We start from the raw sequence: 14,374 nt of genomic DNA on the forward strand, positions 1-14,374 counted from the left end.
TAATGAAACTCTTTCAGAAGACTTTTTTTATAATTTGATGATAAATAGACTAATCAAAATCAGATATTTAATTTAATTATAATAAATTAAATATATATTTTTCTGTTTAAATTATTTCACAGAGCGAACGGCAGACATTAATGTGGAGTGCTACATGGCCAAATGAAGTACGTCAATTAGCTGAAGATTATCTTACTGATTACATTCAAGTCAATGTTGGCACCCTCAATTTGAGGGCAAATCCTAATATTACACAGAACATTTTAGTTTGTGATGAACAAGAAAAAAAGAATAGGTATTATTTGTGTTATGTATGCATGTATCCTTATTATTTTGAGCAAACCATGATGCTAGATCTGCTGTGAAATGTTCCATCGTTAATGTTAATAATACAATTTCACATTTCAAAAGATGTTGGAGTAATTTTAAAATAACAAAAAATTTTAAATAATTTAAAAATTTCACCACTATTTAGTTTAAAATTTGGAAGAAAATTATTGATAGGGAACTAGTAATGAAATCTCAGATATTATTTCAAAATAGTTTCATGGAGTCAAAGACTAATTGAGGGAAGCTGTTGAATTATCATAGCATCTTATGCATCCTTTGAATATGCCCAGCACTGAGGATGATGTGAACCACTAGTGGTTTGTTTATAAGAGTTAAATATTTTTACATTTGATATATGTATTATATATATTTTAACTTTTTACTTAAGTTTTATTTCATATTTGGTACCATTATAATGGCATCAATACATGCCTTTATCATTTGCTGAGTCCTAAAAGCATATATGCACTTTAGTTTTATGTAGAGGTAGGAAAATCAATCAAATGCAGATTATTTGTATACAGTACTTATTAAATATTTGGTTTAATCCTTTATCCAAGGGTAAGCAAACAAAGTTTGCACCTGAAATATTTTCAGGACTGGGGCAACTCATGGTAAAGGTGGTATAAGGTCTGCCTTAGTATCTCATAATGCAAAGCACATATCCTTATGGGTATGTATAATGCTATGCATTATGGAAAGGATCACTACTCAGACCCAGAGGTGGTGATATTAAGGTGGAAGTAATGCAAAAGTCATATCACCATCATCCAGTTGCCAAAAGATGTCAACACCTTATTATTAAAATTCTCTGGATTAGCGAGAGTTGATGGAAGTTTTTTCACTTGGTTATGTTACCAATTACATATTTAGTTTAATCCTTTAAATTTCATGTGCAAACAAAGTTAGCACATGAAATCTTTTCAGGACTGGGGCAACTAGTGGTAAAGGTGGTATAAGTTCTGATCACTTGCCTTAGTATCCCATAATGCAAAGCACATATCCTTATGGGTATGTATAATGCTGTGCATTATGGAAAGGATCACTACCCAGACCAATTTCGACCTTTATTGAGGTCTCATCAGTGGGTGATCAGAACTTATACCACCTTTACAACGAGTTGCGCCAGTCCTGAAAATATTTCAGCCGCAAACTTTGTTTGCTTACACTTGAATAAAGCATTCAACCAAATATGTAATTGGTAGCATAGCCAAGTGAAAAAACTTCCATTGACTATCTCTAATTCAGAGAATTTTAATAATAAGGTGTTGATACCTTTTGGCAACTGGTATATGGTGATATGACTTTTGCATTACTACCACCTTAGTATCACCATCTCTGGGTCTAGCTTCCACTGACGAGACCTCAATAAAGGTCAAAACCAGTCTGGGTAGTGATCCTTTCTATAATGCATAGCATTATACATACCCATAAGGATATGTGCTTTGCATTATGAGATACTAGGGCAAGTGATCAGAACTTATACCACCTTTACCACGAGTTGCCCCAGTCCTGAAAATATTTCAAGTGCAAACTTTGTTTGCTTACACTTGGATAAAGGATTAAACCAAATATGTAATTGGTAGCACAGCCAAGTGAAAAAACTTCCATCATGTATACAGTACTTCTTTATTCATAGAATTTTCATTTGGTGTGCTGTGAGCATCTTCAGTATTATTTTAAAGATGTAAGGATAGTAGGATTAACATAAAAGAAGGATTAACAATGCAGAGATATGGAATCATAAGTTGTAATGTAGCACAGTGTTTTTTATTCAAACAGTAAGTGCTGGTACAATTCTTTGCTGGCAGGAAAAGTTGAAAATTAAAACAATACCATATCCATAAGTCACATGTCACTGTTACTCCATACATACCATCACAAAAATAGCACTGGTGTAGCAGCATGGTGTAAATAAAGGCCTTTGGAAGGTGTGTGTGTGTGTGTGTGTGTATAAATAGCCCTAACATTGATGAGCAGCATATTTTTTGACCAGAAATTATGTTCTTGTTTTCATGTTTATTTTATTCATTCATAGGAAAACAAATTCCATGGGCAAACTTTTGTTTGCCATTCTTTTGTCATTCCTAGTATTGCCATACTGTACTGATGATGTCCTAAGATACTTATGACGAATATTTACGTAATAAAAAACCTACTACTGTGGTTCACGTGTGTTAAATTTAGTCAAACTTTTGTTTGTTTGTGTGTGTGGGTGTATCAGTGGTGTCACGTGCCCATTTCAGTTGGGCATGCTGTCCTGGCTTATGCAACCTGCATTACAAAATTCACATCAATTTAACCATATGCGTTTTTATTGATGTATGACAGTTTTAAGAATGTATAGCCCATCACTGCTCATCTTAATTGGTCTAATGCAATTAAATTTTAAGACATATAGTTGAGAAATTATAGGAACATGACAAGGATCTGTACTTAAGTTTTGTAAATTCAGGAAAGGGCATACGACAAGGTTCCCAGAGAAAAGCTTTTCAAAACACTACAGTTATACAGGGCGAATGGAACATTATACAGAGCAATTCATAATCTATATTTAAGTTGTCAGTTAGCAGTTAGAATTGAAGGAAATACAGAAAGATGGTTTGATGTAAAATCAGGGCAATGATTTAAAGTTTGATGTAAAATAAAGGCAAGGATTTGCATTATCTCCACTCTTATTTATTATTTAGATGAATCACATTATGAAAGAAAGTGGCATTAGGCTTGATATTAGAATTGGAGATATCAGACTTATCTCTTTGCTTTGTGCAGATGATGATGTACTCCTAAACACATCTAGTGCAAGTCTCCAGGATTGGATTATCTAACTAAATTGAATGACAGCTAACAAATTTGGCATGAAAATCAGCAATAAAAATACCAAAACTGTGAAAATAAGTAGGAAAATAGAAAATTTCAGCTGCATTCTGAATGGAGATCCTATAGAGCAAGTAAAATAAATTGCGTGGTGAAGACGGAAATGTTGTAGAGCAGGTTCTCTCCCTCGATGAGTCTTTAGACTCCTTGGAGATGTCACTTAATAAAAGTAATAAAATATTTCAGCACAGTTTTTAGTGAGATGGCAAGTTAAATCTGGAAATCGACAACAGATTAAGCAAAGCTGGTATGGCAGGTAGCCAGCTGAATAAATTTATATGGAATAAGCAGAAATTAGCCAAAACACTAAACTAGCAGTATACAAGACAGTCTTGAAACCAGTTTTAAGTTATGGATCTTAGAGTTGGGTTAGAAATAAAACATTTCATCAAAGATATGAGGGTTCTGAGAAAAATTAAGGGAATGAATCAATGGCAGGATTATATTTTAATATCATGAAGATATTAAAAAGCCATTTGATGTTGTAAGCATTCATGAATCTGTCAGCAGAGCTAAGATGGTATGGCCACTTAAATAGAATGGATGAAGAAAGATTAGTCCTCATATACAGGTGTTTGATTCCAAGATGACAGGAAAGAGACCCAGAGGAAGACCAAGGTCTAGGTAGATTAATTCAATCAGAAGTGTCTTAGAAGGCACAAAATGTTAGATATGACAATATTGGAGTGCTTACAAGTGATAGACTAATGTGGAGATAAATTGTTGATAGGAGATTAATAATAATGTAAACTTAATCATGTAGTGATGTCATAGTAACCCAAACACCTCTGGAGGATACATATCAGGAAATTAATGATGAAGGTTTTCCCACAGGGCACTGATATTTCACTCATTCTCGTCCTCATATACATAAATGACCTTCTCTGAGTAATCGCCAACCCTATTCACACAGTTTTGCTGATGTTTAGCACTGTCTATTCCTCCTAATCATAACAGACTTTGCAGTGCTCAAACATCTGAAGCTATATGATTATCTACTATCCGTGCCCTAAACAATGATTTCCACACTATCCTTTGATGGTATAATGACAATTTAGTCAACTTAATGCTTCTCAAACACAGTTGTCTTTTTTCATATAAAAAAGGCCATAGGTCTTCTCCTTTGCCTTTGATTATGCTCAACTTAACAGTCAAGACTAGATCTTGCTTCTTAGAATGACACTTACTCCCAGCCTTTCATGGCATAACTACATTACATTCTTGGTTTAAAAAAACAACAACTTTTGTCTGTGTATATATTTAAGATGTTATTTTTAATCTGCCAAACTATTAACTCTGTACAAATTCCAAATGCACTGAGGAGTTCTCTTGAAATACTCCTCTTACATTTTTTGATGAGGTACCTGAGGCTTCTCTAAAATTTCTCGATGCTTTCTTCTGGAAAGCAGTTTTCCTAATTTCGTAAAAGATCCCCCTCTCTCTCTCACTGAAATCTCTTCGTCTACAGATGTTTAATAGAGATATGCACATTAGACATAATATAGTTTTTTAATTATGGATTCACACATGTAAGAGAAAACTAAATAGAATTAGTTCTATTTAGTAATTCTATTCTAAATCGACCTATTTAGTTATAAATAGAACTAAATAGTTTTCCTAATTTCCTAAAGGCCCCATCTCTCACAGAAATCTCATTTACTAGATGTTTAATAGAGACATGCACGTTAGACATAGTATAATTTTTTAAATAATGGATTCACGCATGTAAGAGAAAACTAAATAGAATTTATTACTCTTATATATTTCACTTAATATGTTATGAGCTTCATTCAGGGAGAAGGCAGAACTAGTAACAACATTTAAATTCTGAATACAATATTATAAAATATCATGTGTCTCATTTGCAGCTGTACAGTAGGAGGAAACACTGTTCAGAGATATGGATATAGATGTATAAATAATTAATTTAAAAAATGTATAAGCAATTAGCAACAATCATTTCCCAAAACTTGGAGATAGGCATAGTCTATCTGATTAGGATGGTGGTGTAGGGACACGATCCAAAAAATAGACAATCAAATTTGAGCCTACTGTAGTGTAGCATCTTGGTATATTCAGTGAGCTTTGTGTCTAGTGTCCATGGCATCAGAAGCAAGGAGTCCTTTTTGGAATCAATCTGAAGTTTCACGATTGATTCCAAAAATCCTATATAATCTTGATGTTCTTGGATTCTAATAGTAGCAGAATGGCCAGACTGTTCAAGGTAGCAAAGATGACAAGAACAGAATATTTGATAAACACCAGGCAAGGATAGAGGTGATAATGCATCTTTGATAGGCAGTAAGAAGGATGACAACTTCCAGGGTGGGTTGAAGGTGGTATACAAATTATATCTGTGAAAGGTCCTTACTATTTGTTCAGATGTTTCTTTAAGGTAGGATATGCTGATCTTTTTAACATCAGATTGCAATTGAGAGAGGATTGATAATTATCAAATATTTTCTGTATCAAGGTTTTGCTCTATCCATTAAGTAATAGAGTAAATTTTGTTTTATTTAATTCTTCTAATAGAAGAGATTCAGAAGAACAAATTTTGCATGTGCTCAGTGCACAAGGCCTTTGATAATATCTATTTTTTTGAAGAATGATGACATGAAGATGTGTGGATATATCTGCCTGTAAAGGATGACTTTCCTATAAACAGAAAATTCCATATTAACAACAGAGTTACAATGTATTAAAGTAACCAAAAAGGGACATTGTTGTTAGATTCATGTCCAGTAGTGAACTTGATTTGAGTATATAAGGAGGAGTTAATTTTATTCAGAGAATTTCAGAGTGAGAATTGCAAAGATGTCATCCACAAAACATAGCCAAATGCGAGGTGTTAGAGGAATGACATTAGAAATCTTATCCTCTAAATGCTCCATAAAATAATCAGCCAAAGCAGGTGATATAGGACTACTCATTGCTGCATCCTCAATCTGCTAAAATAATTTATTACCAAGTAAAATGACTGGCAGTAAACTTGAATAATTTCACAATGTCATCAGGCAAAATCTACTTGTAAAAGCTGTATAGTTTCTCGAAGTGGTATATTTGTAAACAGTGAGATTACATCAAAAGGAACCATCCTATAATTGCAAACATAATGTTTTACTGCAAGTTAGATATATTATAATATTGTCGACAGAGATCCTACACAAATCCAGCTTAACAAATTGAATAAACCATTAGATCAGACATATTCCTTACATTCTAATACTATTGAAAATTTGCTGATTCATCATTTTCGCCAACCATGTATTTATGGCCTTCCTAAAGTACACACATCTGGTTATCCATTATGTCCAATAGTTGATTTCATAGGATCTCCTACTTATTATTTGGCAAAATAGTTGATTTCATAGGTTCTCCTACTTATTATTTGGAGACCTCTACGAAACTTTACTGGAAAATCGCCTCTTATATCAAAAATAGTTTTGACTTCAAAGAAAAAAAAATTAAAGATCTTCATCTTCAAGAGTCTGAAATGATAGTTTCCTTTGATTTTGTTTTACTGTTTACAAATATACCACTTCAAGAAACACCTCTACAGCTTTTACAAATAGATTTTCACTGAAATTATTTAATTATCAGTGCCAGTTATTTACTTGGCATAAGGCTCAACTGCAAAGTGTTCTTAATTGGATCATGCTCAGAACCTCTATCCCTCTCTCTCTCTCTCTGCTCTGTATACTTCCTAGTGCTAATGCCAAGGAAGTATGAACCAGAGAAGCATGAAGCATGGTCTTTCTTCTGGGAAATGAAGCAAGATTTGTTTTGGTGGTATTAAAACTCACAAGGTTATTTTCTCCTATTTGAGAATGATAAGGAGACTGATTTTTAAGGTGCTGGTTATAGAAGATCTTGAAGCCTGAATCACCTGAGCACTGCAAGATTTTGACTCAGAATGAAAAAGGAGAATGGAGAGTACAGTTGTTGGCAAAACTATGAATGGGATTAGATCTCGGGGAGAGAGAGAGAAGATCATGGATGTATAAGAGTAAAAGTGTTCATGAAAGCACAGAGCTCTGGGTACTCCAGCATTGATTAAAAAATCTGATGAAAGGGAACTATTCTTCATGACTGTAGAAGAAGCTGATAATCCACTCGTAAAGTATAGGAGCAGTATAAAGTGATAGCTTGGTAAGAATGCCACAATTCCAGACTGCATCAAATGCCTTGAAAATATCATGAGCAAGCACTCGAGTTTCTCCAAACTTTTCCATGGCCTATGCCCATAGGTTGTGAGGTTAGCTAGGAGATCTGCTGTAGAGCAAGAATGAAAGAATCCATATTGGTGACCAGTAGGTAATTATTGACTTTCCAAGCAGAGAAGCAGTTGACTGTTGATGATGTTTTCTATTATTTTCGAGAGTATTGATATCAGAACAATAGAGTCATGGTTTGATGGTTGAATTTTATCTTCTTTTTGGGAACAAACTGGATAGAAGCTTGCTTCCAAGCTGTTGGAAAGATGCCAGATGAGTGTGACGACTTGAAGAGGCAATACATGATGGATGTTATTAGTTTTGGAGCACGAGCTTTTGTTATAACTGAAAGAATATCATCAGAGCCAGCGTACTAATTAATATCAAGGCTATTGAGTTTGTTTCTGATGTCCTTCTGGTAAAAGATCAAGGAGACATGTAGGAACAGTTTGTGGACTAGTGAGAAGAGATTTGCATTAGTTGTCAGTACAAGAGTCGAAAGGAAAAAAAAAACTGATGTCAAGAGGTTCTTATTCTTAAGAGATATTACCATTGTACTATCCAGATGTGAGAGAAGTGGAAAAATGGAAGGACAGAAGTTGCATCTCATGGCCTTAGAATGCTCAAATGCCATTTGAGCAGGAACAAGCTCAATGCCTTTGACTTTTGTCCTTCCATTTTTGGAGTGGGGAATAAAAGCACTCATTCAAATGAGAATAATTTCAGTTATTAGATCAAAGAAGGTACTAGGATCAGAAGAATCGAAGCAATAATCAGCCCATGGAAACAAGGCATAGAAATCTCAAATATCATCCCAAGCACCATTGTAGTGTCACAGGATATAAGGCTGAGATTGACTGGGAGAAGGACGAAAAGAGCTGGTCTTTTTGGCCTTATTGTAGCTGGTGTCATCTGCTCCCCCAAAGACCAGCTACAACCTCTGAATTTAACTGGAGTTTACAGGTAACCTGCAGCTTCAACCTTTCTTATTATGGACAAACAGGTAGGACAGTCAACATCCACATATCAGAACACCAGGATTACATCTGATTCCACTACTACAGCTGCTCAGGATTAGCTGACTATGCCCTGGATACCCTTTACAGAATTCATTGGAAAAAAGCCACCTTACTCCACTGAAGCATATTCAAGTTTGAAAAGCTTTTCCTAATCAACTGCAGCCCTTTCCAACCTAAACAAATATGGTTGTATCAAACTCTCCCTCATATGGGAAACCTTCATTCACAGTCAGCCAGCTCAACTATCAAGAACACCCAACCAAAATCATTTTTATAAAAAAATTTTGCTATTAATAATCTTAATTCTTCAAGGCTGAGATGCCATCACAGAATAATCATAATAAACTATAACAGAACAAAACTCACTTTAAAACTTATTTATTTGTAGAATTTTCACCTAAGTTCTTATGGTATTTCAATATTGAAAGAGATTAAAATAATCATTTCATAGATTTTAGGCTCAAATGGTATGTGAAATACTATGACCACTTAAAATTGTATTTTAATTATATTATTTTATATAATTTAATTTATAAGTTTATAAGTTAATTTATATTACTAAATATTTAGCTGAAGTACATTTTATTTTTAATAGGCTTATATTCATATTGCAAGACATATTATCAAAGAAGGAAAATAAAGTAAGTTTGCAATTTTTCCTATAAATATTTTATATTCTTATTTCTGTCTGGTTGTTATAGGATAACAACCTTTCATTTAATTTCTTTCAGACTCTGATTTTTACCCAGACTAAGAGAACTGCTGATTTCATAACCCAGATAATTAGACGTGAAGGGTAATTAGTTTATTATTATTATAGTTCCTATTTATATTAATATATAAATGTAAGTTCAGTTTTTAACTTAATATTATTTAGGTTAATACATTTCTAATTTTGTTTTACATTTATTATATTCAGTCATTATTGCATATATATGAGCGAAACCCAATTTGACCAAGCATAAGACAACTTGTGAATGTATAATAAGGTTGCCCCTTTGAAGAAAATAATATCTGAAGAAGATGCCAGATTAACATTGTTACTTCTGCTGTCACATGGGTCAGAAACTACATGTAATATCTGATGTGTTGATGAGCAAAATGGTATAGTGTTTTGTCACTGTGGAGAGGAGGGGACCTGTTATAATACTAAAGAATGAAGTATGCGTGTGATACATGTAATTAGTGACATGAAGTCTGTGACTATGCTTACTGTATGAAATTTTCATTGATAAGCAAAAAATACAACAAATAGTTTTCATTAATTTCATTTCATTTCAAGCATAGCTTTATATATGTATGTATGCTGCTATCCTAACTTCCGAAATTAAATATTTTAGGACACATAGACACTATACTTCAGTGCTTTTCATTTAGAAACAGTAATTGTGCATTATAATATACATGGTTTATTATTATCTTATTATATGCTATAATAATTTAAATTATTATAGTAAAGTAAAATTATTACTTTTTATTATATAATATTTAAAATTTCTTCGTAGTGCAATTGTAAGAACTGTGGAAATTATGCCCATTATTATAGGAAAAGACCTGAGTTCGATTCTCATTGTGACAAGAAGAATCTTTATTTGGGCTTTTTCAGTTCAAGGTGAGTTAGCCAATCTGATACAGAGGTAACAGGAAATAAGGTTTTCATTCCACATATAGGCAAATCAGCTAGAGAACACACACAGTTTGCAGACAAAAATACTATTAGTGGTTGGTAGATGGCATTGAAAGCAGATGATGAATAGTAGTATTGTGTGTGTGTGTGTGGTGCAGGATTGAGTAGGTGGGTTGTATGGAGAGTGGCATGCCCTCCCACAATGAGTCCTTGACTCCATGGAGGTATCACATAATAATAATAATAAATTTCCTGAATGTAACAAATTCATGAGGTCACATCATGTGTTGAACTGGGTGTGATATGCAGTGGTGTAGGTAGTGCTTTTTCCACCCGGGGCGGTCCCTGAGTTTGCCGCCCCTCTCAATACACACCAAAAATACTACAAAAAGTGAAAACGACGTATAGGGAAATAAATTAAAACACTGTTTATTTTTGAAGTAAAACTTTAATTTCAACATTTTCTAAAATATTATTTTTCTTGCTTTTCTGTTAGCAAAATCGTCGATGACATTGGCGAAGTCTATTTCATAATAATGTAGGTAATTCTTAATCTATTTTATTTAGAAAAACTCCTCTCACAACCAGCAACACTTACAGCAATTGTGAGGAAAATTTGCAGTAGTATTACAATATTTGGAAATGAGTTCTCGAGCCTGTATTTTAGAATTAACTGCAAAAGTTCAAAAATGTTCAAAGTGCCCCCCCCCCCCCTCTAGCTATGCCTCTGATTGTATGTTTACAAATATTACTATATTACTATATCAGCACCAGCTGACTGGAACAGTCTCATGCTTGGCTCCATGACCCAGTTTAAACTTGGACTATGCTGACACATGGTTTTGTTTGCATTATTTTTATATATTCATAACTGGCAGAAGTTATTTATGCCAATGTATAGTTATATCTGAAACTTACAGAAGAGGTGAAAAAATTGCAATAGGAAGTAAAGTATATCACACCTGTAGAATGTAGATATGAATGAATTCTGAGATGGAATATATTTTATATTACATTTTGTTTTTAAAGAAAATTTATTGTTTATTATATTAAGAAGACATAAACTCTGCACATACATGTGCACAGTTTGAAAATCTGTTAACTACAAATTATATAAATGAAATAAATAAGCGTTACTCCTATTTTACCTTTTTTTTTTTTTTTTTTTGCAAAAAAAATGAAGTTAATTATTATTAGGAATGGCCTCTTAACTGCTTAAATAACTATCATCTCTCTCTGAAATTATTCACTGAAGATGCACTCAAAACATCCACTAGTAGGCCACTCCACTTCCACACACTTACTACACGTCATGTGAAGAACCTGAATCTCACATGCTTCCTAACCACACATTTACCCTGAATTCTCTTATCTCTATGAGCTGCAAAATCTTTCTCCTGTCCATGCTATGAGATTCCTTTACCAACTTATATGATTTTGTCATTGCAATCCTCTTTGAACTTCATTTTTCTATCCACAATAACTCTAAAATCCCTATCCCCCCCCCCCCATTCGTTTCTTGTAACATAATCTCACTAATATAATATGACTGGAAATCTCATCACACTGAATTGCATAACTTTACACTTACTAATATTGAATTGACAGCTATTATCATTTGTGCACTGTTCCAGCCTATTCAAATCACCATGTAAATACTATATAACAGTACCATCCCTGATTGCCCTATCTATCTTTGCATCATCAGCAATTGAATATCTCATGTCACATCCTACCCAGCACCATTAATGTATAGATTGAACAAACACCAATGGTCCAAGGACTGATTTATGGAGTGTATCACTGAACACCTTAAATCTGATAAATTCATGCCCACCATATACTATTTTCTGATACCTATCTGTCAACTACCCACTTATCCAAATCAGTAGTTTATATTCCAGTCCCATATTCTCTGGTTTAATAAACAGTCTTTCATGTGGTATTCTATATATGCCTTAGCAAAGCCCAACAGTACCTTAGTGTACCCATTTCCTTTATCCAGTTCAGCCATAACATTATTGTGAAATGTGAGCAGATTGTTTTGACATGACCTCCCTTTAGTAAACCCTGGCTGTTCTTTGCAAAATATAGCTTGTCTGTCGACCCATTTTTGTATGCAGCTTTTCTAAAATCTTCATCATCATAGGTGTCCCAGAGATACTGATGTGTCTGTAGTTAGACACATCAGTTTTTGCACAATCCTTGTAATGGAACTATCATACACTCTTTCCATTCCTTGCAATCTTTCTTAAGCTGATACTCAAGTTATACAAATGTGTCAAGCACTAAGCCATTTTGGCTTGAACATCTTTAGCACATATGCCGATATCCCATCTAGCCCTATTGCTGAATTGATATCTAGGTTATTCAACAGTTCTTGAATACCATTGTTATGAACCTCTATCTCTTCACCCAATGTAGTGGTAGTATTGTTCACATATATCCAGTTGATGATAGATCTTAGCGAAGTCAGCAATCACTATTTAAACAATCTACTTTTCTGACAGAAGGGTGCCATTTACATTCATTAAAATAATTCTTCCACATTCATTTTTTTTTTTTTGATTTTTTATTTGTAGCAATAGTATAGCAATAAAATTCTTTTGGGTTACCTTTGGCCTGCACAGCAAATTTCTTTTCATACTCTGATTTAGCTTTCTGTACAATACTGATAACTTTTCTGGTCTCCACTCTTATCCTCATGATATTCTTTTCACATCATATTCTTCTTATGGATCTGTTGCTTAATAAAGTTGCACATCATTTTACTCTCACATTATTTGTTCTGAACTCTAGGAATGCATTCAGATTCTCCCTCATTTAAGCACCTTTTCAAAGCTTCCCATGCATCTGAAATCCTTTCCATTCAGCAACTGATACCATGGGACCAAAGATATCATTCTTCCAAGTTGTCATAATTTCCAGTTTTGTAGTTCAGCATATAGCGTGTCCTAATTGGAACATCTATATAATTAGCTGGGAATAAGGAGTAACCAACCTATTCTACGAGATTATCGGTTACTGAAGTTTACGCAGTAAAATGTGTAGGCCTGCGCGAAAGCGTAACATACGATGATGATGATGATATAATTAGCTACTTTACTTTCTATGTAAGTATGGCATGATGACTGTCGCCAACTGGTGGTAAATTACTCCTATTCTTAACTGAGATCCCTTCTGACACTGTGATCAAATCTAACTCTTTGACCTTGAGTTCCTTGTTTCACATACTGCTTTGAAAGTTGTCCTGCAACAGCTCAATAAATTCTTCATTCTTATGATGAGATTATTTCTCTTCTACCCAACTAATAGATAATTTAAGTTATCCATAATGATTACTCACTTAGTACCCATCAGGATAAATTGACAGTGCATTTATCATCCCTAGCAGCTGAACAACCAGGTCAGTAACAACACCTCACCATATATTTTATCCTGTTAGCCTTCACTTCACACCATATATCTTGAAACTCACTGCCGCATGAAACATTATTATTGCTTTCATGAGTTTCTATCCAGTTACTGCATTTCACTCTAATAGCTAGGTTTCACTAATGCCTGTAATCTTAGGCCAAAACATATTTACCAATCTAATGAATTCTACCCTTTTGTGTAAACACAACAAGTTATCTCTCTCTCTCCCCCCCTCTCTCTTTTTTTTTTTTTTTTTGTATATTTACATCTACAATCTTCTTGGCCCAGTTGGATAACTATCTCTTTTCTGTCCGCAGACTCATTCAAAAAAGTCTGAATCCAAAGCATAATTTTCTACTTCTTTGCCAGAAAAGAATAATACTAATGGTAAACATACGTCAGATTTCTATTCAGTCATTGTTAATACCCATATTCTGACACAAAGATATGTTTAACTTAACATGAACAGAAACCAAAAGAAAGGTCTTAAACTTTGTTGTTATTGATAGTGAACTTCAGGATACAAAGGCATACAAGGAATTTGAAGTAGGAAGTGACCATCATTTAATTTTGAGCAGGATAAAAATTAGCATCACATTATGAAAACTGTGCACAAAAGTTATGAAAAAGAATCAGTCAAGCAGGTGCGAGCTGTAGACTTAAATGTGCATCATTGTCATTAGAGAAAAGAGTGAAATAAGAAGCAATCCTTAGAGGCCTTATGAAGTTATTTATAAGGATGGAAAAATCACGAATTTGTTACAGTGTGCAAATAATCATAAACCCTTAGAGAATGTAGAGATAAATGAAATGTTTTGTATAAAAAATAGTGAAACAAAATTCATGGGAAGACTGGATAGCATATGGTTGATAAATATGAAAGTAGCAGA

General features: G+C 33.7%; 1 protein-coding gene across 1 annotated transcript in view; it reads left to right on the forward strand.

Moving 5' to 3' along the window:
• Positions 1-14,374, forward strand: part of LOC150097115 (uncharacterized) — a 242,470-nt gene that overhangs the window by 142,922 nt on the left and 85,174 nt on the right. Inside the window, exons 9-11 of the mRNA XM_090407473.1 lie at positions 123-295; positions 9,036-9,081; positions 9,172-9,236. Coding sequence (XP_090263599.1) covers positions 123-295; positions 9,036-9,081; positions 9,172-9,236 — 284 coding nt within the window. The remainder of the gene's footprint in view (positions 1-122; positions 296-9,035; positions 9,082-9,171; positions 9,237-14,374) is intronic.

Source organism: Typopeltis vanoorti, chromosome 17, assembly GCF_054136105.1.
Source record: "Typopeltis vanoorti isolate ZY-2024b chromosome 17, IOZ_Tvanoo_1.0, whole genome shotgun sequence".
NCBI classification, from domain to species: domain Eukaryota; kingdom Metazoa; phylum Arthropoda; class Arachnida; order Uropygi; family Thelyphonidae; genus Typopeltis; species Typopeltis vanoorti.